Source organism: Ranitomeya imitator, chromosome 4 (genome assembly GCF_032444005.1).
Source record: "Ranitomeya imitator isolate aRanImi1 chromosome 4, aRanImi1.pri, whole genome shotgun sequence".
NCBI classification, from domain to species: Eukaryota; Metazoa; Chordata; class Amphibia; order Anura; family Dendrobatidae; genus Ranitomeya; species Ranitomeya imitator.
The window spans coordinates 358816697-358841268 of NC_091285.1; the positions used below are offsets into that span (position 1 = coordinate 358816697).

Below are 24572 nucleotides of genomic sequence, written 5' to 3' on the forward strand. Positions count from 1 at the left end.
TATATATATATATATATATATATATATATATATATATATATATATATATATATATATATATATATATATATATATATATATATATATATATACATATAAAATATCACAATATTATATATATATATATATATATATATATATATATATATATATATATACAATATTGTGATATTTTATTCTTTATTTTCACGAGTCAACATTATGTTCGAAGCACCTGGGGGTCCAACAAGCGGTGGATACTGCATTGGAATAGGACGCCAACCTACTGACCACCACTGTTCTACACTGGAAAAGTATTTCTATTTGAACATATAACCATGTAGTACGCCTATATAGATTGAGCTATATCTACAACCCCTGGCAAAAATTACGGTATGGAATCACCAGCCTTGGAGGATGTTCATTCAGATGTTTAATTTTGTAGAAAAAAAGCAGATTGCACAAAACTAAAGTCATTTCAAATTGTTACTTTTTTTAAGCATAGGGGTAAAATTTATGGAGTCAAAAAAAACAAAAAAAAGTAAATGTCAATTTTTTCATACCATATTGCTTCAGTTCCTGTGATGCACCTGAAGGGTTAATAAACTTCTTGAATGTGGTTTTGAGCACCTTGAGGGGGTGCAGTTTTAAGAAGGTTGTCACTTTTGGGTATATTATGTCATACAGACCTCTCAAAGTCACTTCAAATGTGATGTGATACCTAAAAACAAATGATTTTGTACATTTTGTTGGAAAAATTAGAAATGTGAGAAAGTTAAAAACTTTTAGCTACCTTAAAAAAAAAAAAAAAGTTTAAAAAATTATGCTGATGTAACGTAGACATATGGGAAATGTCATTTATTATTTATTTTCTGTGACATAACTGGTTTGAGAGCATAAAAATTAAAAGTTTATAAATTGCGAAAATTTCCAAACTGCCAATTTTTGGATATTTTCACAAATGCGTCATATCGATCAAATTTTACCACTATCATGAAGTACAATGTGTCACAAGAAAACATCTCAGAATCACTAGTATCCGTTGAAGTTTTCCAAAGTTATTACCTTGTAAAGTGACAGTGGTCAGAATTGTCAAATTTGGCCTGATCATAAAAGTGAAAACGCCTAACCAGAAAACTTTTTTTCAATATATATTCTCAAGTTGTTTATTGAGCTGCTCACAAATCTGCAGTCTCATTACTTCCTGCTTTCTGGCAGAGCTGGCACTGAATCATAAAGCTTAAAGGGAACCAGTCACCAGGTTAGGGCGACACGAGTTACGGGCGGCCACTGCCTTTCAGGGCTTATATATACACCAGTCTATAATGCTGTATATCTGCCCCCAATCTGACCTGTAAGAGAAGAAAATAATTTTTATTCTCACATGCGGGGAGGTCCGGTCCGAGGGGTGTCGCTCTTGGTCCGGTGCCTCCCATCTTCTTATGATCGCCGTCCTCCTTCTTGGTTTTTGTGGATGACGCGTCTCTGCATAATCCACACAGTCTGCTCGTCGGCATCACGCTCCTGTGCAGGTGTACCTATCTGCCCTGTTGAGGGCAGAGCAAAGTACTGCACTGTGCAGGCTCCGGGAAAGGTCAGAGAGGCCCAGTGCATTCACACTGCAGTACTTTGCTCTGCCCTCAACAGGGCAGGTAAGTACGCCTGCACAGGAGCGCGATTGCAAAGCAGACTGTGTGGATGATGCAGGGACGGGTCATCCACGTGAACCAAGGAGGAAGACGGGGATCATAAGAAGATGGGAGACCCGAGCCAAGAAGAGTGACACCCCTCGGACCAGACCGCCCCGTAAGTTAGTATAATTAATAAAAGTTATTTTTCAGTTCTTCCATGTCAGGTTGGGGGCAGATATACAGCATTATAGAATGCTGTATATCAGCCGTGAAAGGCGGTGGCCACATCTCATTGGCCTAACCTGACAGGTTCCCTTTAACACAAGTTTGCTTGTGCTAGAGTGTACACTATCACTGAATTTATATATAGAGATAGAATGGCATTTGAACAAGCACAAGGCTTGGGAAAATGAGAGCTGTGATTAGGAGAGCTGCTCTAAAAGCTGCCGATGTGTTGGCTGGTGATTTTGCAAGATTTATAAACCGAACCTAAATGCTGTAAAGAAATCAATGGGCTGTAGAGAGCTGACTAGAATATTAAAAGTTAATTTCTGTCCTGGAATGAAACTACTGTGCACAATCGACCAGGGTCTGGGCAAACATTTGTGGCTGATCTCCATAGAAACCAGCTGTACACTCTGTGAGATAAAAGCTCTTATTGCAGGAGAATAGCAGATCGAAAAAGCAAATCACTTGCAAACTTGCTTATTTTCATACTGTCTAACTAATGCTATTTAATAACATGAGAGTACTTGTTTAACTTGGGGCATAATGATCACATAGGTGGTGAAGTGGAGATTCATCGTAATTTTAACTTGTTCCATGACCATAAGATGTGATGTACCGTAACTTCAAGGATGTCTTCATATAGGTTTTCTTTCTTTAATTTTATCAGTAGAAAGCAAAATCACACGTTTATTAGAAGTAACCCCAGGCATGATATGATATTGTGGCGTGGTAGGCCAAGTCTTACTGGTTTTGCTATCTTTGATTCAGTGGTTATCTGTATCTTAACATAATGTTAACCATGTAAATGTGTTTAGATATGTTGCATATATTGTAATATCTTGATTAATATCAGTTTTTGGTGTTTTTAAGCAGGAAGTAACTCAAAGGGATCGTGTCATCAGTAGTTATCAGCCTCCTAATACTCTTTTTAATGTTACTGGTATTATCCCTAAGGCTAAGTGCACACGTTGCAGAATTGCCATGGAAATTTCAGCTGCAATTCCTGCCGCGAGTATATCGCATGCGGAATTGGCATGTGTATTCCCGCTAAACACTAGCGTTTTGCAAGTGTAATTAGCTTGCAGAATGCTAACGTTTTCCAAGTGATCTGTAACATCGCTTGGAAAACTGATTGACAGGTTGGTCACACTTGTCAAACAGAGTGTTTGACAATTGTGACAAACTTTTTATTATTGATGCTGCCTATGCAGCATCAATAGTAAAAAGAACGTTAAAAATAATTAAAAAAATCGTGATATTATCACCTTCCGGCGTCCCCGGCAGTCTTCCCGCTCCTCGCGATGCTCCATTCCCAATAATGCATTGCGGCAATGACCCCAGATGATGTAGTGGTCTCGCGAGACCGCTACGTCATCACATGTCGTTTTCTATTACGCTGCGGAAAAAAACGCAACGTGCACAAAAATTGCGGATTGCATTCTAATAATAGGATGCTTAATGTATGCGTTTTTCCGCGGTTTTATCGCGTTTTTATAACGAAAAGCCGCAAAAAAAACGCTAAAAATCCTGTTTAAAAACTAAGTTGAATTATCCCTGCTCTCCTTATCAGTGGTCACCAGACTAGTCCAAGACATCTTCCAGTCAATACCACGGTGCAGTGGAAGCACACACGCAGTAGTGTAACGTGGACGGGAAGAGTATGAAGGAGGAGAAGAAATTGTCCATATTCTCCACCTCCCTGTTCTCCCCGCATTCTCAGTTACACTGCTGTGGGCTTGCTTCCACTGCGCTAGTGGTGCTGATAGACAAATGTCCCGCACTAGTCTGGTAAGCGATGGCAAGGAGAGCAGAGACAAACTTCGTTTTTAAACACAGTCAGCGTTTATGGCTAATATGGTCCTCATTAAAAAGGTACTATGTGACTGATAATGTGCTTCTAATAGCCTCAGGGGGTAAATCCTGATGACCAATTTCCTATACCACCTTTCACCAATTTGAACATGTTAAATTGGCCACATCATGGAATAGTGGCTGCAGAGCTGAGTAAAACATAGTTTTTATTTCTTAATGCCTCCTGTCTGTTGTGGAGATATTTTTTTTGTAAAGTTTAGGTTATAATTTTGTTAAAGCCATGTATCTGGCTGTATGATTTCAGCCAGGTATATTTGACTCTGAAATACATCTGAGTGTATAGGGAGAGACCTGTCACTCTAGGGGGCGGGCAGAGAGAAGCCGCTGGGGACCCGCCTCTCCGAATAGTCTCCTGTATGTCTTGGTTCCCGGCCGACTTTTAAAGTGTGTTTTTCTCTGAAATGCTCTCCTCACTGATCTCTGCAACTATCATTACAAACACTTTTGGATCTTCTCTTAGTGCTGTCAGCTCTCATTCCCACCCCACACTAACTGCCCTAAGATGAGATCTTGAAGTGTTTGTAATGATACATTACTCAGCTCTGCTATATCTCTATATAGTAGCTGTAGAGATCAGTGAGGCGCGGACAGCATGTTGTAGAGCAGGAGGAGCTGTGTACTTTGATATACAGTTTTGTGAGAAAAGATGTAGTATAACCTGTGTTTTATTCATTTAAATCTCTCGTTTCTGGAATTTTGGGCTGTCCGATCAGTAGCTGACTATCTCTGTATGCACTCTTATACATAGAAAGCTGTCCGTCACAAATAGGACCACCCACTGGACCAATAATACAGGAAAGAGCAAAGGTTTAAATGAGTTGGGGCATGCGCTGTTGCAGTGATTTTTTTTTTTTTTGCACTAAAAACACATCTCTTGGCAGAAAAACAGAGCATATAATATGTGTGTTTCTGATGCGTTTTTTACTTTTGTTTTTTCATACATTCATTTGAATGGATGAAAAGTGCTAAAATAATTCACACAATCTGTGGTTTAAAAAGAAAACAACCACGGCTCAAAAAGCATAAGAAAAATAAACATACTGTATGAATGCATGTTACAGTCTCATACAATTTTGCTGGTACTGTGAAACGCAGCTGTTTTTCGCATGAAAAAAATGCACTAAATAAATAAATGCAAAAACACAGCATGTGAACTTACCCTATATATCAATCTACTCAGCTCATCTTGCCGTATAACATCCTGTCTGCAGAATAGACTGCATTTGGATGGTAAGATCTTCCTTTCAAAATACTCATAGAATCTGTAGGAGACTAAAAAATGTTATGAGGCACCATCAGGTAATACCCCTTAGGGATTGTACATTGGATAATGTATGGTCCCTTTAAAAAGGTTCATTGAAATCGATACTAAATCTGTATATAGTAAGCGCCCCCTAGTGGAGGCTGCAATAACCAGGATTTTATCAAAAGTGGCTGGGCTCCAAAACGGGACCCTGAATGAGATCTCTTTTTGAAAGCTTAAAGATAGACCATCAGGTTTAACTCCTTCCTGACCTTTGACGCCACGTACGCGTCATGAAAGTCGGTGCCAATCCGACCTGTGACGCCTATGTGGCGTCATGGAAAGATCGCGTCCCTGCAGATCCGGTGAAAGGGTTAACTCCCATTTCACCCGGCCTGCAAGGACAGGGGGAGTGGTAGTTTCACCCCCCCCCCCCCCCCCGTGGCTACGATCGCTCTGATTGGCTGTTGAAAGTGAAACTGCCAACCAGAGCGATTTGTAATATTTCACCGATTATAACTGGTGAAATATTACAATCCAGCCATGGCCGATGCTGCAATATCATCGGCCATGGCTGGAAACACTAATGTGCCCCCACCCCACCCCGCCGATCGCCCCCCCCTAGTCCTACGATCGGTGCTATGCACCGCTCCGTCCTGTGCTCCGCTCCCCCCGTGCTCTTGTCTGCTCCCCCCGTGCTCCAATCACCCCCCGTGCTCCGATCCAACCCCCCTGCACTCCGAACCACCCCCCCGTGCATCATCCACCCCCGTGCTCCGATCCACCCCCCCCCCCGTGCTCCGATCCACCCCCCCGTGCTCCGTTCCACCACCCCCGCGCTCCAATCCCCCCCCCCCATGCTCCGATCCACCCCCCGTGCTCCCCCTCCACCCCATCATACTTACCGATCCTGCCGGGGTCCGTCCGTCTTCTCCCTGGGCGCCGCCATCTTCCAAAATGGCGGGCGCATGCGCAGTGCGCCCGCCGAATCTGCCGGCCGGCAGATTCGTTCCAAAGTGCATTTTGATCACTGAGATATCATCTATCACAGTGATCAAAATAAAAAAAATAATAAATGACCCCCCCCCTTTGTCACCCCCATAGGTAGGGACAATAAAAAAATAAAGAATTTTTTTTTTCCACTAAGGTTAGAATAGGGTTAGGGCTAGGGTTAGGGGTAGGGTTAGGGTTAGGGTTTCGGTATGTGCACACGTATTCTGTTCCTCTGCGGATTTTTCCGCTGCGGATTTGATAAATCCACAGTGCTAAAGCGCTGCAGATTTACCGCGGTTTTTCTGCGCATTTCACTGCGGTTTTACAACTGCGATTTTCTATTGGAGCAGTTGTAAAACCGCTGCGGAATCCGCAGAAAGAAGTGACATGCTGCGGAATGTAAACCGCTGCGTTTCCGTGCAGTTTTTCTGCAGCATGTGTACAGCGATTTTTGTTTCCCATAGGTTTACATTGAACTGTAAACTCATGGGAAACTGCTGCGGATCCGAAGCGTTTTCCGCAGTGTGTGCACATACCTTTAGAATTAGGCTATGTGCACACGGTGCAGATTTGGCTGGGGATCCGCAGCGGATTGGCCGCTGTGGATTCGCAGCAGTGTTCCATCAGGTTTACAGTACCATGTAAACCTATGGAAAACCAAATCCGCTGTGCCCATTGTGCGGAAAATACCGCGCGGAAACGCTGCGTTTTATTTTCCGCAGCATGTCAATTCTTTGTGCGGATTCCGCAGCGTTTTACACCTGTTCCTCAATAGGAATCCACAGGTGAAATCCGCACAAAAAACGCTGGAAATCCGCGGTAAATCCGCAGGTAAAAAGCAGTGCCTTTTACCCACGGATTTTTAAAAAATGATGCTGAAAAATCTCACACGAATCCACAACGTGGGCATATAGCCTTAGGGTTAGGGTTGGAATTAGGGGTGTGTTGAGGTTAGGGTTGTGGTTAGGGGTGTGTTGGGGTTAGGGTTGTGGTTAGGGTTATGGCTACAGTTGGGATTAGGGTTAGGGGTGTGGGGGGGTTAGTGTTGGAGGTAGAATTGAGGGGTTTCCACTGTTTAGGCACATCAGGGGTCTCCAAACGCAACATGGCGCCACCATTGATTCCAGCCAATCTTGTATTCAAAAAGTCAAATGGTGCTTCCTCACTTCCGAGCCCCGACGTGTGCCCAAACAGTGGTTTACCCCCACATATGGGGTATCAGTGTACTCAGGACAAACTGCGCAACAATTACTGGGGTCCAATTTCTCCTGTTACCCTTGTGAAAATAAAAAATTGCTTGCTAAAACATCATTTTTGAGGAAAGAAAAATTATTTTTTATTTTCACGGCTCTGCGTTGTAAACGTCTGTGAAGCACTTGGGGTTCAAAGTGCTCACCACATATCTAGATTAGTTCCTTGGGGGGGGGGGGCTAGTTTCTAAAATGGGGTCACTTGTGGGGGGTTTCTACTGTTGAGGCACACCAGGGGCTCTGCAAACGCAACATGACACCCGCAGACCATTCCATCAAAGTCTGCATTTCAAAAGTCACTACTTCCCTTCTGAGCCCCGGCATGTGCCCAAACAGTGGTTTACCCCCACATATGGGGTATCAGCGTACTCAGGAGAAACTGGACAACAAATATTGGGGTCAAATTTCTCCTGTTACCCTTGGGAAAATTAAAAAATTCTGGGCTAAATAATTATTTTTGAGGAAAGAAAATGTATTTATTATTTTCACGACTCTGCATTATAAACTTCTGTGAAGCACTTGGGGGTTCAAAGTGCTCACCACACATCTAGATAAGTTCCTTTCGGGGTCTAGTTTCCAAAATGGGGTCACTTGTGGGGAGTTTCTACTGTTTAGCCACATCAGGGGCTCTGCAAACGCAACGTGACGCCCGCAGAGCATTCCATCAAAGTCTGCATTTCAAAACATCACTACTTCACTTCCGAGCCCCGGCATGTGCCCAAACAGTGATTTACCCCCACATATGGGGTATCAGCGTACTCAGGAGAAACTGGACAACAACTTTTGGGGTCAAATTTCTCCTGTTACCTTTGGGAAAATAAAAAATTGCAGGCTAAAAGATCATTTTTGAGAAAATAATTTTTTTTTAATTTTCATGGCTCTGCGTTATAAACTTCTGTGAAGCACTTGGGGGTTCAAAGTCCTCACCACACATCTAGATTAGTTCATTTGGGGGTCTAGTTTCCAAAATGGGGTCATTTCTGTGGGATCTCCAATGTTTAGGCACACAGGGGCACTCCAAACGTGACATGGTGTCCGCTAATGATTGGAGCTAATTTTCCATTTAAAAAGCCAAATGGCGCGCCTTCCCTTCCGAGCCCTGCCGTGTGCCCAAACAGTGGTTTACCCCCACATATGAAGTATCGGCGTACTCGGGAGAAATTGCCCAACACATTTTAGGATCCATTTTATCCTATTGCCCATGTGAAAATGAAAAAATTGAGGCGAAAAGAATTTTTTTGTGGAAAAAAAAAAGTACTTTTTCATTTTTACAGATCAATTTGTGAAGCACCTGAGGGTTTAAAGTGCTCATTAGGCATCTAGATAAGTTCCTTGGGGGGTTTAGTTTCCAAAATGGGGTCACTTGTGGGGGAGCTCCAATGTTTAGGCACACAGGGACTCTCCAAACGTAATTTTTCATTCATAAAGTCAAATGGCGCGCCTTCCCTTCCGAGCCTTACCATGTGCCCAAACAGTGGTTTACCCCCACATGTGAGGTATCGGTGTAGTCAGGAGAAATTGCCCAACAAATTTTAGGATCCATTTTATCCTGTTGCCCATGTGAAAATGAAAAAATTGAGGCTAAAAGAATTTTTTTGTGAAAAAAAAAAGTACTTTTTCATTTTTACGGATCAATTTGTGAAGCACCTGGGGGTTCAAAGTGCTCACTATGCATCTAGATAAGTTCCTTAGGGCGTCTAGTTTCCAAAATGGGGGTCACTTGTGGGGGAGCTCCAATTTTTAGGCACACGGGGGCTCTCCAAACGTGACATGGTGTCCGCTAAAGAGTGGAGCCAATTTTTCATTCAAAAAGTCAAATGGCGCTCCTTCCCTTCCAAGCCCTGCCGTGCGCCCAAACAGTGGTTTACCCCCACATATGAGGTATCAGCGTACTCAGGACAAATTGGACAACAACTTTCGTGGTTCAGTTTCTCCTTTTACCATTGGGAAAATAAAAATATTGTTGCTAAAAGATAATTTTTGTGACTAAAAAGTTAAATGTTCATTTTTTCCTTCTATGTTGCTTCTGCTGCTGTGAAGCACCTGAAGGGTTAATAAACTTCTTGAATGTGGTTTTGAGTACCTTGAGGGGTGCATTTTTTAGAATGGTGTCACTTTTGGGTATTTTCAGCCATATAGACCCCTCAAACTGACTTCAAATGTGAGGTGGTCCCTAAAAAAATGGTTTTGTAAATTTCGTTGTAAAAATGAGAAATCGCTGGTCAAATTTTAACCCTTATAACTTCCTAGCAAAAAAAAATTTTGTTTCCAAAATTGTGCTGATGTAAAGTAGACATGTGGGAAATGTTATTTATTAACTATTTTGTGTCACATAACTCTCTGGTTTAACAGAATAAAAATTCAAAATGTGAAAATTGCGAAATTTTCAAAATTTTCGCCAAATTTCCGTTTTTATCACAAATAAACGCAGAATTTATTGAGCTAAATTTACCACTAACATGAAGCCCAATATGTCACGAAAAAACAATCTCAGAACCGCTAGGATCCGTTGAAGCGTTCCTGAGTTATTACCTCATAAAGGGACACTGGTCAGAATTGCAAAAAACGGCAAGGTCTTTAAGGTCAAAATAGGCTGGGTCATGAAGGGGTTAAAGAAGTAGATAAGCTTTCAACATTGTACCTAATAATACTTTTAGAATACTAGTTTTTGCTGAAGGCAATTATTGTTTCTGCACATCAAGTACTTTTTTGTGACAAAACCTTTGTTCATGAACCAGGTTGATACCAAGCAGTGAGGAGGCCTGTGGTGGAAAAGCAGAATGTGTGCTAAGAACTGATAGGACCAGTGGTTCTGACTTGTACACTTGCTAACATGGCTCACTGTACTCATTCTTATTTTTCTCTCTAGACATGCACTTATTTGGGCACTATCCATCTCATGACGACTTCTATCTAGTGGTCTGTAATGTCTGCAGTCAAGTAGTAAAGCCACAAGTATTCCAGACACATTGTGGTAAGTAAATCCTTGCGGCACTGTTATTTTTCCTCCATTTTTATTTCTCACATACAACTGACAGGGACCATAAGGTTGAGAATAAAAGTAAATTAGAAAGTAGAAATCTGTTAATTAGCCTTATGTCTTCCTGGAGATAATAATGTATTTAAAGGGCTTTTCCACTCTAAGAAAATGTGGTCCCAAAAAGCTTTTTAATATCAGATACTCGCCCTCCCCAGGTCCAGGACCAGCTCTTTGCTGCTGCTCCTTTCCGTGTTTTAGCAGCCAATCACTGAGCTCTGTAGATGGCACAGTCGCTGAGCTCAGTGATTGCCCGCAGTGGTGATGTGTCAACCGCTGCTGATTGCATTTAATGTGGAAAATCCCTTCAATAATCAAATCCAATTGGCAAGCCATGATGTCATGAAGTTTATCTGGTTGCGGTACTTCTCCTTTATCGCCATGATCTCTTAGTGTCTGATACACTTCACATTTAGGACTTTGTGGATTTCATTGTCTCTTTGGAATCAGGCTTGGTTTTCTAATGTCTCTGCTGTCATTCTTTATATTCACCTTTTTTGTAGCCAATATGAAGAGCTTCAACAACAAATTCTTTGGGATTTCTAGGAAAATGCAGCTTATGATGTTTGGAATTCTTTTTTACATTCCACCCGCAGTAATCTGATGTTGGAATATGTCTAAAATATGCACATTTATCGTTATGTTCAGATCACATAAGAGCCATTTTATACCCGCCAATGATTGGATGGACAAATGTTTATTCCTGACTGTGGCTGTCCAGAGCAAATGATGAAATTATCATTTGATGGCAGTATTAAAATGAATCTGTTAGCAGGTTTCTGATATGTAATCTGAAGACAGCAGGAGATAGAGGCTGGAACACAGAATTCAGGGATGTGTCACTTGTCACAGTGTGTGCTGTAGTTTACTAACTGTGATGGATTGATCACGAAGAGACTAACCTTGCTAGACTAGTCCAGCAACTAAGCAGCTCACTATCTGTGGATGCAAAATTTCCTTGAGCTATAGACACAAATGGAGACAATAGTCCATAAAGAGAGCTCCCAAAACAATGGAGACAATACCAGAGAACAAAATGGAGCCTGTATGCCCCAAAAGGCTTATTATCAAAAAAGTGTAAAGACTTAATTCATATAAAAGGTATACATTTTATTAAACATGATAAAAAGTAAATACCATAGTAGCATAGAGAAATAGTAACCTGTATCAGGGAAATGGTGAAGGCACAAGATATGTGACAATACAAAGAGGTGATTAGCGCTCAGTGGTAGTAAAGAAAGTGCATATAATATAACGCTGGGAGCGTCACTCTGTCCGAAGCCTTTATAGACTGCGCAAGCGCCGGCGCAGTCTGGGCCTCACAGAGTGACGCTCCCAGGAGATCGCGGTATGCGTAAGCACTGAACGCATACCGCGATCTCCACCGGAGAGTCAGGGACCGCCAGGAGGGTGAGTATATTCACCTGTCCCCCGTTCCAGCGCTGCGTGCGGCTCCGTCTCCCGGGTCCTCTGCTGTGACGTTCCCAGTTCAGAGGGCGCGATTACGCGCTTAATGCGCGCCGGCGCTGCCCTCTGACTGAACAGTCACAGCCAGAGGAGCAGGAAGATGGCGGAGCGCAGCGCCGGAACGGGACAGACAGGTGAGTATAGCAAGTGCTGGGGGCCTGAGCTAGCGGTGACTCCGGCACCTGACCCCCACAGCGCCGGTGTCCCCGCCTGCTCAGGCCCCCCAGCACTCGGCGCCCAGCGACGATAGGTGAGTATGGTATTTTTTTTATTTTTTTTTATATTTATGGCAGCATACGGGACATATAATACAATGGTGGCGTAGGATGGGAGCAGCACATGACAGAACGGGGGCACAGGATGGCAGCAGCACATGACAGAACGGGCGCAGGATGGTAGCAGCACATGACAGAACGGGGGCGCAGGATGGGAGCAGCACATGACAGAACAGGCGCAGGATGGCAGCAGCACATGACAGAACGGGCGTAGGATGGTAGCAGCACATGACAGAACGGGGGCGCAGGATGGCAGCAGCACATGACAGCATGGGGCGCAGGATGGGAGCAGCACATGACAGAACAGGGGCGCAGGATGGGAGCAGCACATGACAGAACGGGGGCGCAGGATGGCAGCAGCACATGACAAAACGGGCGCAGGATGGGAGCAGCACATGACAGAACGGGGGCGCAGGATGGCAGCAGCACATGACAGAACGGGGGCGCAGGATGGGAGCATCACATGACAGAACGGGGGCGCAGGATGGCAGCAGCACATGACAGAACGGGCGCAGGATGGGAGCAGCACATGACAGAACAGGGGCGCAGGATGGGAGCAGCACATGAAAGAATGGGGGCACAGGATGGGAGCAGCACATGACAGAACTGGGGCACAGGATGGGAGCAGCACATGACAGGATGGAAGCAGCAAATGACAGAATGGAGGCGCAGGATGGGTGCAGAACATGTCAGAATGGAGGCGCAGGATGGGTGCAGCACATGTCACAATGGGGGCGCAGGATGGGAGCAGCACATGACAGAATGGGGACGCAGGATGGGTGCAACACATGACAGAATGGGGGCGCAAGATGGGTGCAGAACATGTCAGAATGGAGGCGCAGGATGGGTGCAGAACATGTCAGAATGGGGGCGCAGGATGGGAGCAGCACATGTCACAATGGGGGCGCAGGATGGAAGCAGCACATGACAGAATGGGGGCGCAGGATGGGTGCAACACATGGCAGAATGGGGGCGCAGGATGGGTGCAGCACATGACATGATGGGGACGCAGGATGGAGCAGCACATGTCAGAATGGGAGTGCAGGATGGGAGCAGCACATGTCAGAATGGGGGTGCAGGATGGGTGCAGCACATGTCAGGATGGGGACGCAGGATGGAGCAGCTCATGACAGGATGGGGACGCAGGATGGAGACCATATACCAATATAGATGCTAGCCACCCGGGCGAAGAACGGGTTCAATAGCTAGTATATGTATATTTGTATGCAACACTAGTCTAATATCAATCACAGTGGATAGCAATAACTGGTCCTAACGAGGAGCGCTGAGTGATCACATGTCAGGTGAATGGTGTTCAAATGTGCACTGAAATAATAATACTCATTCATATAGTTCACATGCTATAGTAAGGATGGATATAAACACATTGCAAAAAAGACAGCACTACACCTAGGGCAGGCCCTGCTCTGGGACAAGTAGTGGCAACATAGATCAATGTATTAAGGCTCACCCATCAAGTGCAGAGTAGCCTGTGTGCGTCAGCCAAGCCCCAGAATGCCTTTTTTTGTCAGTTTACTTTTTAAGAAAAATTATACCTTTTATATGAATTAAGTCGTTATACTTTTTTTTGTACATGGAGAGCCTGGTGTGGGTGGGGTTAGCTATGTTAGTGGGGCTAGCTTTCTCAGCTCCGCTTCATTTTACATCTAAAACCTCTTCTTGTGTCAGAAAAGCTGCACCAAGTAATCTAAGTGATACATTGTTGGATTCAGCTTCTCTTTGCCTACCTCAGGCTCCTCTCAGATGAGGCAGCTCACCTGCTGACAGATTCCCTTTAGGGTATGTGCACACGTTGCGGATTTTTCCTCGCGGATTCTGCAGCATCTGCATGTAAAACGACCTGCGTTTTATCTGCGGATTCACCCCGGATTTAGTGCAGTTTTTGTGCGGATTTCACCTGCGTTTTTACATCTGCAGATTCCTATTATGGGATAGGTGTAAAACGCTGCGGAATCCACACAAAGAATTGACATGTTGCAGAAAATAAACCGCTGCGTTTCTGCGCGGAAGTTTCCGCAGCATGTGCACTGCTGATTTGGTTTTCCATAGGTTTATATGGTATTGTACAACACATGGGAAAACTCCGGGCCAAATCCGCTGCGGATCCGCAGCCAAATCCGCAACGTGTGCACATACCCTTAAGGGATGCTCTACTGACAGTAAGCATGTGCTGATAATGAGCTTTGCTGTCTTCAGCAGTCCTATAGATAACGAGTGGTGTATGGGTCTCTGCCGCTCTATTGCAGTGGGACTTTTCAGAGTCTTGTGCTCAACTTGCTGATTTGTGGTTATCCTATTCCAGTGCTTTTAAAACTCTTGAGATGGGCCTCACCAGAGGCATCCCCCTTCTTGCTGGTGAGGTGTAGCTGTAGAGGTAATTTTCAAAGAATAGAACTGAAACACAGTCATTCTCATGCTGAAGTAATCTCTGGTTTAGCAATATTATGTATTAATGTTCATCTAGATGTAATTATGAATTATACAGCATACAGGAGACAAAAGGAAAATTGAGCGATATCTTTAATAGTCGTATGAGGTGTCTACCAGGTGTCTGTCTGAGGCTCCAGTAGAAAAAGTTTGAGAAACCCTTCTCTAACCTGTGGATAGGTGATAACTTTAAATTTTAAGAATAACCCTTTAAAGGGAGTCTGTCATCAGGTGTTTGCTATGCAACCTGGGAGCAGTATGATGTAGGGGTAGAGAGCCTGATTCCAGGGTTGTATCATTTTCGGTATTACTTGGTGTTGTGTTGATGGAATTCCTAATTTCTCTGCTGCAGATGTAGCAGTGGTCAGATTGCTGAGCTGTGTATGACCCCGCCCACACCACTGATTGGCCGCTTTCTGTGAACATTGTCAGCAAGCTGCCAATCAGTGATGGGGGTGGTGATACACAGGTTAGATGGACTGGCTTGCATGTGAGGCCTAGTCCTGTAATGATAATCACCTGCTGATAAAACACGTATTGTATTGATACTACAGCAAGCTGCTGAGCAAGTGATACATCCCTGGAATCAGGCTGTCTGTGCCTACATTATACTATTCTCAGATGACATTGCAAAACCCTGCTGACAGATTCCCTTTAACCCCTTAGCGACCGCCGATACGCCTTTTAACGGCGGCCGCTAAGGGTACTTAAACCACAGCGCTGTTAATTAACGGCGCTGTGGAAAAAGTAAATAGCGCCCCCCAGAGGCCGATTTTCTCCGGGGTCTCGGCTGCCGGGGGTAGCCGAGACCCCAGAGAACATGATTCGGGTTTTTTTTAACCCACCCCGCATTTGCGATCGCCGGTAATTAACCGTTTACCGGCGATCGCAAAAAAAAAACAAAAAAAAACGCGATCTCTTTTTAATTTCTCTGTCCTCCGATGTGATCGCACATCGGAGGACAGAGCAAAGGGGTCCCAGGTGGCCCCCCAATACTCACCTAGCTCCCCCGATGCTCCTCGTGTCTCCCGGTGGGCGCCGCCATCTTCAAAATGGCGGGCGCAGTGCGCCCGCCGGCCGCCACCGGGATAATCTTTGGGGTCTCGGCTGCCGGGGGTAGCCGAGACCCCAAAGAGCATGATCGGGGTCGGTTTTACCGACCCCTGTTTTGCGATCGCTGGTAATTAACTGTTTACCGGCGACCGCAAAAAAAAAAAAAGTAAAGTGTAATTCTCTGTCCTCTGATGTGATCGCACATCAGAGGACAGAGAAATAGGGGGATTCGGGGACCCTACAATACTCACCTGTGTCCCTGGATCCTCTTGCTGCTCCTCCTGGCCGCCGGCAGAAGAAAATGGCGGGCGCATGCCCAGTGCGCCCGCCATCTGTCTCCATCTGCCGGCCGGCAGGAGAACAGCAGTTGGGGCTAAAATTAGGGGTAGGGTTAGGGCTAGGGGTAGGGTTAGGGGTAGGGTTAGGTTAGGGGTAGGGTTAGGGCTAGGGTTGGGGCTAAATTTAGGGTTAGGCTTCTTTCACACTTACGTCGGTACGGGGCCGTCGCAATGCGTCGGCCCGACATACCGACGCACGTTGTGAAATTTGTGCACAACGTGGGCAGCAGCTGTAGTTTTTCAACGCATCCGCTGCCCAATCTATGTCCTGGGGAGCAGGGGGCGGAGTTACGGCCACACATGCACGGTCAGAAATGGTGGATGCAACGTACAAAAAAACGTTTCATTGAACGTTTTTTTGTGCCGACGCTCCGCCAAAACACAACTGATCTAGTGCACGACGGACGCGACGTGTGGCCATCCGTCACGATCCGTCGGCAATACAAGTCTATGGGCAAAAAACGCATCCTGCGGGCACATTTGCAGGATCCGTTTCTTGTCCAAAACGACAGATTGCGACGGAATGCCAAACGACGCAAGTGTGAAAGTAGCCTTAGGGCTAGGGTTAGGGTTGGGGCTAAAGTTAGGGCTAGGGTTGGGGCTAAAGTTAGGGTTAGAGCTGGGATTAGGGTTAGGGTTTGGATTAGGGTTGGTATTAGGGTTAGGGTTGGCATTAGGGTTACGCTTGGGATAAGGGTTAGGGTTAAGGTTAGGGTTGTGATTAGGGGTGTATTGGGATTAGGGTTAGGTTTGAGGTTAGGGTTGAGATTAGGATTAGGGGTGTGTTGGATTTAGGGTTTTGATTAGGGTTATGGTTAGGGTTGACATTAGGGTTGTTTTGGGGTAAGGGTTGTGATTATGGTTAGGGTTAGTGATTAGGATTATGGATCAGGTTGGGATTAGGGTTAGGGGTGTGTTGGGGTTAGGGTTGGAGCTAGAATTGGGGGGTTTCCACTGTTTAGGTACATCAGGGGGTCTCCAAACACGACAGCCAATTTTGCGCTCAAAAAGTCAAATGGTGCTCCCTCCCTTCTGAGCTCTGCCGTGCGCCCAAACAGTGGGTTACCCCCACATATGGGGCATCAGCGTACTCGGGATAAATTGGACAACAACTTCTGGGGTCCAATTTCTCTTGTTACCCTTGTGAAAATAAAAACTTGGGGGCTACAATATCTTTTTTGTGAAAAAAAATATTTTTTATTTTCACGACTCTGCATTCTAAACTTCTGTGAAGCACTTGGGCATTCAAAGTTCTCACCACACATCTAGATAAGTTCCTTGGGGGGTCTAGTTTCCAAAATGGGGTCACTTGTGGGGGGTTACTACAGTTTAGGTATATCAGGGGCTCTGCAATCGCAACATAATGCCCACAGACCATTCTATCAAAGTCTGCATTCCAAAAAGGCGCTCCTTCCCTTCCGAGCTCTGCCGTGCGCCCAAACAGTGGTTTGCCCCCACATATGGCGCATCAGCGTACTCGGGATAAATTGGACAACAACTATTGCAGTCCAATTTCTCCTGTTACCCTTGAGAAAATAAAAACTTGGGGGCTACAATATCTTTTTTGTGGAAAAAAAAATATTTTTTATTTTCACGACTCTGCATTCTAAACTTCTGTGAAGCACTTGGGCATTCAAAGTTCTCACCACACATCTAGATAAGTTCCTTGGGGGGTCTAGTTTCCAAAATGGGGTCACTTTTGGAGGGTTTCTACTGGTTAGGTACATCAGGGGCTCTGCAAACGCAACATAATACCCGCAGACCATTCTATCAAAGTCTGCATTCCAAAACGGCGCTCCTTCCTTCCGAGCTCTGCCGTGCGCCCAAACAGTGGTTTACCCCCACATATGGGGTACCAGCATACTCAGGACAAATTGGACAACAACTTTTGGGGTCCAATTTCTCTTGTTACCCTTGTGAAAATAAAAATTTGGGGGCTACAATATCTTTTTTGTGGAAAAAAAAATATTTTTTATTTTCACGGCTCTGCATTATAAACTTCTGTGAAGCACTTGGGCATTCAAGGTTCTCACCACACATCTAGATAAGTTCCATGGGGGGTCTAGTTTCGAAAATGGGGTCACTTGTGGGGGATTTCTACTGTTTAGGCACATCAGGGGCTCTCCAAACGCGACATGGCGTCCGATCTCAATTCCAGCCAATTCTACATTGAAAAAGTAAAACGGCACTCCTTCTCTTCCAAGCTCTGCGGTGCGCCCTAACAGTGGTTTACCCCCACATATTGGGTATCAGCGTACTCAGGAGAAATTGCACAACAACTTTTGTGGTCTAATTTCTCCTGTTACCCTTGTGAAAATAAAAATTTGTGGGCAAAAAGATCATTTTTGTATAAACAAAAGCGATTTTTTATTTTCACGGCTCTACGTTATAAACTTCTGTGAAGCACTTGGGGGTTCAAAGTGCTCACCACACATCTAGATAAGTTCCTTAAGGGGTCTAGTTTCCAAAATTGTGTCACTTGTGGGGAGTTTCCACTGTTTAGGCACATCAGGGGCTCTCTAAACGTGACATGGCGTCCGATCTCAATTCCAGCCAATTCTGCATTGAAAAAGTCAAACGGCGCTCCTTCACTTCTAAGTTCTGCGGTGCGCCCAAAAAGTGGTTTACCCCCACATATGGGGTATTGGCATATTCAGGAGAAATTGCATAACAAAATGTATGGTTACATTTCTGTTTTTACACTTGTGAAAATAAAAAAAATGGTTCTGAATTAAGATGTTTGCAAAAAAAAGTTAAATGTTCATTTTTTCCTTCCACATTGTTTCAGTTCCTGTGAAGCACGTAAAGGGTTAATAAAATTCTTGAATGTGGTTTTGAGAACCTTGAGGGGTGTAGTTTTTAGAATGGTGTCACACTTCATTATTTTCTATCATATAGACCCCTCAAAATGACTTCAAGTGTGATGTGGTCCCTAAAAAAAAATGGTGTTGTAAAAATGAGAAATTGCTGGTCAACTCTTAACCCTTATAACTCCCTAACAAAAAAAAATTTTGTTTCCAAAATTGTGCTGATGTAAAGTAGACATGTGGGAAATGTTATTTATTATCAATTTTTGTGACATATCTCTCTGATTTAAGGGCATAAAAATACAAAGTTTGAAAATTGCAAAATTGTAAAAATTTTCGCCATATTTCCGTTTTTTTCATAAATAATCGCAAGTAATATCGAAGAAATGTTACCACTAACATGAAGTACAATATGTCACGAAAAAACAATCTCAGAATCAGCGGGATCCGTTGAAGCGTTCCAGAGTTATAACCTCATAAAGTGACAGTGGTCAGAATTGCAAAAATTGGCCTGGTCATTAAGTACCAAATTGGCTCTGTCACTAAGGGGTTAACTTAAGTAATAGTGATTGGAAAAAGTGCATTGGTCTCTGTGCGATTTTACTCAAGGCTGTACATTACTAACACTGCTCAGTATGTGTTCCATTTCTTCTTACTCCTTCATAATGGTGACAGTACATTCATTTCTTTTTTTTGTTGATTTTTTTTGTACAAATGCAGAATACATGTCAGAACTTTTTATTTTGCTTGTTGTAACTGCATTTCCGGAAAACATTCTGCATGGAAGAGAAAAATCCAGCTGCCATTTAACTGTTTATATGAAAACGTGACAAGGGGAAAGAAAGTAAAATAATATGCTCTTAGTGCATTTTCATCGGAGTTCTTCAAAGACCAAAATATTCCTGGTAGGGTCTTCATAGCAGACAGAGACCTCTCAATACAGATGGCTGCCTTCTCATGAAATTAAAGCTGTGAACATTCACCAACTCATTCAAACTTATGTGGCAGAGTATTCCAGTCTCAGTGCTTGCATAAATGAAAATGTATATTGGCTCTATTGAAGCCAGAAATGTGCTCTAACTGGCTTATTTGTGGACTTGCCAACAGAATTTCCCCATAAACCCTAAGTGTCCATAAAACACCCTTTTATAAACAGTGTTAGTATAATACTGCCACTGATTTACTGTAAAAAGAAGAAAGCCTCTTGTCTGTATTTATAAGTTTGGATGTTCAGTTTTTGTGAAACAGAGCGCCAAATCCCTTGATGTTTTTTCTTTACATGTACTCACCACATGGAAGAGATCTCTACATACATAGTCCAAGATCTTTCACCGGTTTAAGCATATTAAACCAACCACATTATGGAAAAGTGCCTGCAGAGCTGAGTAAAACATAGCTGTTGTTTTTTTAATTTCTCCTCTCCATTGCATAGATATTAGCCTTTAAAATTTACGGTTATAGTTCAACTTCAACTAGGTTTTACCAGTGAGTTGTCTCTGGGGGCGTGTAATTGTTCCCCTGCGGGAGTTTGACCAATCATAAGCAGGCAGCATCATGCAGGGGAGAAAAGAACACATCCGCCTATGCTCACTGATCTCTGCATCTGCTGTGCAAAGATATAGCAGAGCTGAGTTCTGCATCATTATAAACCCTTCCAGATCTCATCTCACGGCAGTTAGTGACGGATGTGGATGAAAGCAGAGCACTGTGAGATGAGATTTGGAAGGGTTTGCAATGATACATCTCTCAGCTGTACTTTGACTCTACACAGTAGCTGCAGAGATCAGTGAGGAGAGGAGGGGTGTTCTTTTCTCCCCTGCATAATGGGGCCTGCTTATGATTGGTCAACCTCATTTAGGGAAAGAAGTACACTCCCACAGAGACAAGTCTCTGGTAACACCCATTTCAACTATGACATCATTATACCCTTAAGTTTACCTGCTAATATCTATGCAACAGAGTGGAGAAATTAAACTATAAACTAATTTTACTCCACTATTCCATGTTTTGGACAGTTTAACATGCTCAAACTGGTAAAAGGTCCTCTTTAAACAGATCACATTATTAACAATGGGAACAATGGAAATACATATGATGCAGGACTCTGGTGTTAACTTAATAGGTTGCCTTTTCTCTCTACTGTCTGGAACCGGAGGAGTGGAAAAGGACATGTGGATGGAAAATGTGGCTCGAGCGTCTCACAAACTTTGTGACGGCAATATTCTTGATTTGCTCACTGTAGCTATCTGGAGGTAGTGAGGTGTAGCAGTGAATCCTTCTTCAGGACTAGTTATGTTGTCTTTCAGAGCATAAATTAGCATGCAGCTTCTGTTTCTGCAGGCAATTGCATAGCTATTCTTACTGTAAGAGCAGTCTGCTTATTATCAAGACTGGGGAAGCACTCCCAAATCAAACTTTTTATTTACATGCTCATGCCATCTGACCAGTACTTTTTGGTGACAAGGTGCCAACTCAAAATAGTTTCTTATCAATCCTAGAATAGTGGATTCACTTAAAGAAGTAGTCCACTACAATGTATATTGTGCACATCAATTTAAACCATTCAAATAACTTTTTTTTTTGCACATACGGTATCTTATGTTGAAATATTTGCCTCTGAGCAGCATTATTACTGCTCAGTCCCGATAACGTGACCCCTAACTGAAGCCAGCACCGACATCCGGTGATATCTCGTCAACTTCCGGAAAATGGAAGTTGACTTTGCATTGCCGAGGCGCGACCCAGTCTCACTCACTCCCCCTGATTGACTGGGATGTTAGCGGTCTTTCACCGCATGTCACAGCTCAGTATTCAGTGTAAATATGTCATCATAAGGTATTTGCTAAAAAGACTGATTTGAAAGGTTTACAGCGAACTTGTCATGAGGATTTTGTAAAGTAAATACAGACAGTGTCAGGTCGGCGCTGTTATACTGATTTACATGATACCTTGGGTGATGAAATCCGTCTTGTGGTTGTTGTTTAATCTGTATTTAAAGTTTTCATTTAATGAGATTCTCGTGCTTCGAGGCGGCCTGTAGGATGGTGTCTTTTTTCAAAATTTTTTTATGGTGCTCTGTTCTCATATTCATCCTTATGGGCTTAAATGACAGGTCATCTGAACCTTCAGTAACTTGCCTCCTATTTTAAATACCACGCTTGTGCAGTTCATCAGCTTAATTTTGTTAGGGGGAAAAAACTTTGGCTGCAACAAAATGGTGGCGACACTTGAGCAGTGGCATCTATCGGCAATTTTGCTGCACCAATATTTTTTTCAGAATGGCGGTGCTTCCACAGTAGCATCTATTGCCAATAAATGCCATTGCGCATGCGCAGATGCTATTTTGCTGCAGCAATTTTTTGTTCCAACAAAATGGCACCAGAGGTGCTTGGGCAGGAGCATGTATCGTTGAAATTTGTCTGTTTAGCAGAGCAGCTCCATTCCCAGGGTTGATTCTTGCTTTCTTGCTGCCTGATGCTGAAATTTAAATGCCAACCTCACCCACCCCTAGCAGTAAATGTATGTCAGTAGTGAATAGATCGTGTATATATAATCATACACCAGCACTAAATAACATGGTGTAAACCTGCTTCCAACCACCGCATTAATCACCTTCTCTAACTCCTCTTCTGGAGCACCTGGTCTCCTGCCCTCCTTGATTTTTTTCTTTTCATCCACCTCATCCTCTCTGTCCACCTGCCCTGCTTTCTCCAATCCCATGCTTGCCATCTCTCCATGAGTGGCTTGCCTAATTAATGTCTTTTGGTCCCACTCTCTCCTTCCATCCTCCTGCTCTTTGAGGGTTGAACTATAATAATAATAATTTTTGTTATTAGTTTATTTAGGTAGCACCAACCTATTACGCAGCACTTTACTTTTTAGAGAAGACTTGAACAGACAATAAAAGAAATTACAGTATAACAATAATCTCATAACTCCGCAGATACCAAGAGGAATGGGGGCCCTGCTCGCAAGCTTACAATCTGAGGGCAGACACAATAGGTGGATGGTAACAATTGCTTGTATAGTATAGTCCAGCCATCAATATAATAAATAGGGTGTTCAAGTAATGCTGCATGAGCCAGTCACCAGCCAATATGTGTATGGACATAGGGGGCTAAGTACGTGTAGGGTGTGTGAACAGATGCTACGAGGGTCCTGGTTTTGAAGAAAATTTTGTATGGGCAAAACAGGGATAGTTAGATAAGTATGTTTAGGCCAGTCTAAAGAATGGTGTTTTTGAGGCAACTTAAAACTGTGAGTTTTGGGGATTAATCGAAGTGTCCTGGGTAGTGCATTCCAAAGAATTGGCGCAGCACATGAGAAGTCTTGGAGAGGGAGGTTTGGATTGTTCAGGATGTCAATCTTGGGTCACAAGCAGAACGGAGGGCATGGGTAGGGTGGTAGACTGAGACGAGAGAGGAAATGTAGGGTGGTGCTGAAGGATGGAGTGCTTTGTAGATGAGTGATGAGTTTATATTGAACTCTATGTCATATGGATAACCAGTGCAACGACTAGCACAGGGTAGAGGTATCCGTGTAGCGGTTGGCGGGGAATGTGATCCTGGCTGTTGCATTCAGGATGGATTGGAGACGGGAAAGTTTAGTAAGAGGGAGACTGATTAATCAAAGACTTCTAGCTTGACTGTAGCATTTACTCACTCACTATTTGAAGCGTTGGGCTAGAAGTAGGTATGGCTATCTGCCGATTTAGGGATTGGAGCCATGGCGGACACAGAAGAGGGCCCTTGTGCAAGAAAAGTATATGGGTCCTTTTCAGTCTAATAATGTGTCCGTGACAGAAGTAATTTTACTACTTGGAAGGTGGGAGTAGGTCCCCTTGTCCTTTTGGGACCCCATGCGGTTGCCCAGGTTGTACCAATGACCTGGTTGCTTCTTGGGATGAGCTACCTGGTGTTGCTTTCATCCCCAAACCAGTGGCCTGTCAAGTAACACATTCTTGAAATATGCAAAAAAGGCTGATCTGTTGTGCAATGCAATTGAGAACGTCCTTGGGGCCATGCAGTAGGTGTGCAGATTGTCAGTTATGGCTATCCGCCCTTCTGAGAAACTGGAGAGTTCCAACTCAGGCAGGATGCTCATTTTCGCCTCATGGCAGATGCGGCACTGTAAATCCTTGCGACTTTTTTGGCGATGTGCCCATGGTGTCCGTTCCAGGCGGAACAGAATTTTTACATCAGGCAAACCCCAAATGCAATGACTCTTGACACCATTGCCCTAAAATGTATACCAACTAGGGTGGCAACACACAAGATGTTAAACAGAAAATTATACACATACAGGTGCTTCTCACTAAATTAGAATATCATCATAAAGTCAATTTATTTCAGTTCTTCAATACAAAAAGTGAAATTCATATTATTTAGTCATTACAGAGTGATGTATTTCAAGTGTTTATTTCTGTTAATGTTGATGATTATGGCTTACAGCCAATGAAAACCCTTTTGTATTGAAGAACTGAAATAACTTTTTGATGATATTCTAATTTAGTGAGATGCCCCTGTATGTGAACCCACCCTTCGATAAATCTTCTCTAAAAAATAAAAAATGTAAAGTAGCATATAATTATCCCAATGTTTAAAATACGCAAAGAAAAATAGCAGCATGGGCAAGAGTTTTCTGCGGTGCATTTAGGGGTTCAGCCTGTATCTCCCTAAAACCAGCACTATGGTGGGATTCAGACAGACACCCGAGGAGCTGTATACTGACCCTAACGGGGTTCAAATGAACTCTGTTGTGTTTGTTTTCGTAACGTGTCCTACTGGCTCAGAAACGTAGTCTTTGTTTGAGTTTATGACTTTGCCCAGTAGGGGTCTCCTTATAATTGGGTTTTGACAGGCGTTGCAGAATTCAGGTACAGTGTATGCTAAGAAATCAGCAGAATTAAAGGAATAATTTTTATGTGCATTTGTGTGAGTGGATTTAATAAT

At 43.6% G+C, this 24572-nt stretch overlaps 1 protein-coding gene across 2 annotated transcripts in view; it reads left to right on the top strand.

Moving 5' to 3' along the window:
* Positions 1 to 24572, top strand: part of ATXN7L1 (ataxin 7 like 1) — a 234773-nt gene that overhangs the window by 68677 nt on the left and 141524 nt on the right. For both annotated transcript variants that reach the window (XM_069765083.1, XM_069765084.1), the window contains exon 3: positions 10066 to 10170. In XM_069765083.1, coding sequence (XP_069621184.1) covers positions 10066 to 10170 — 105 coding nt within the window. The remainder of the gene's footprint in view (positions 1 to 10065; positions 10171 to 24572) is intronic.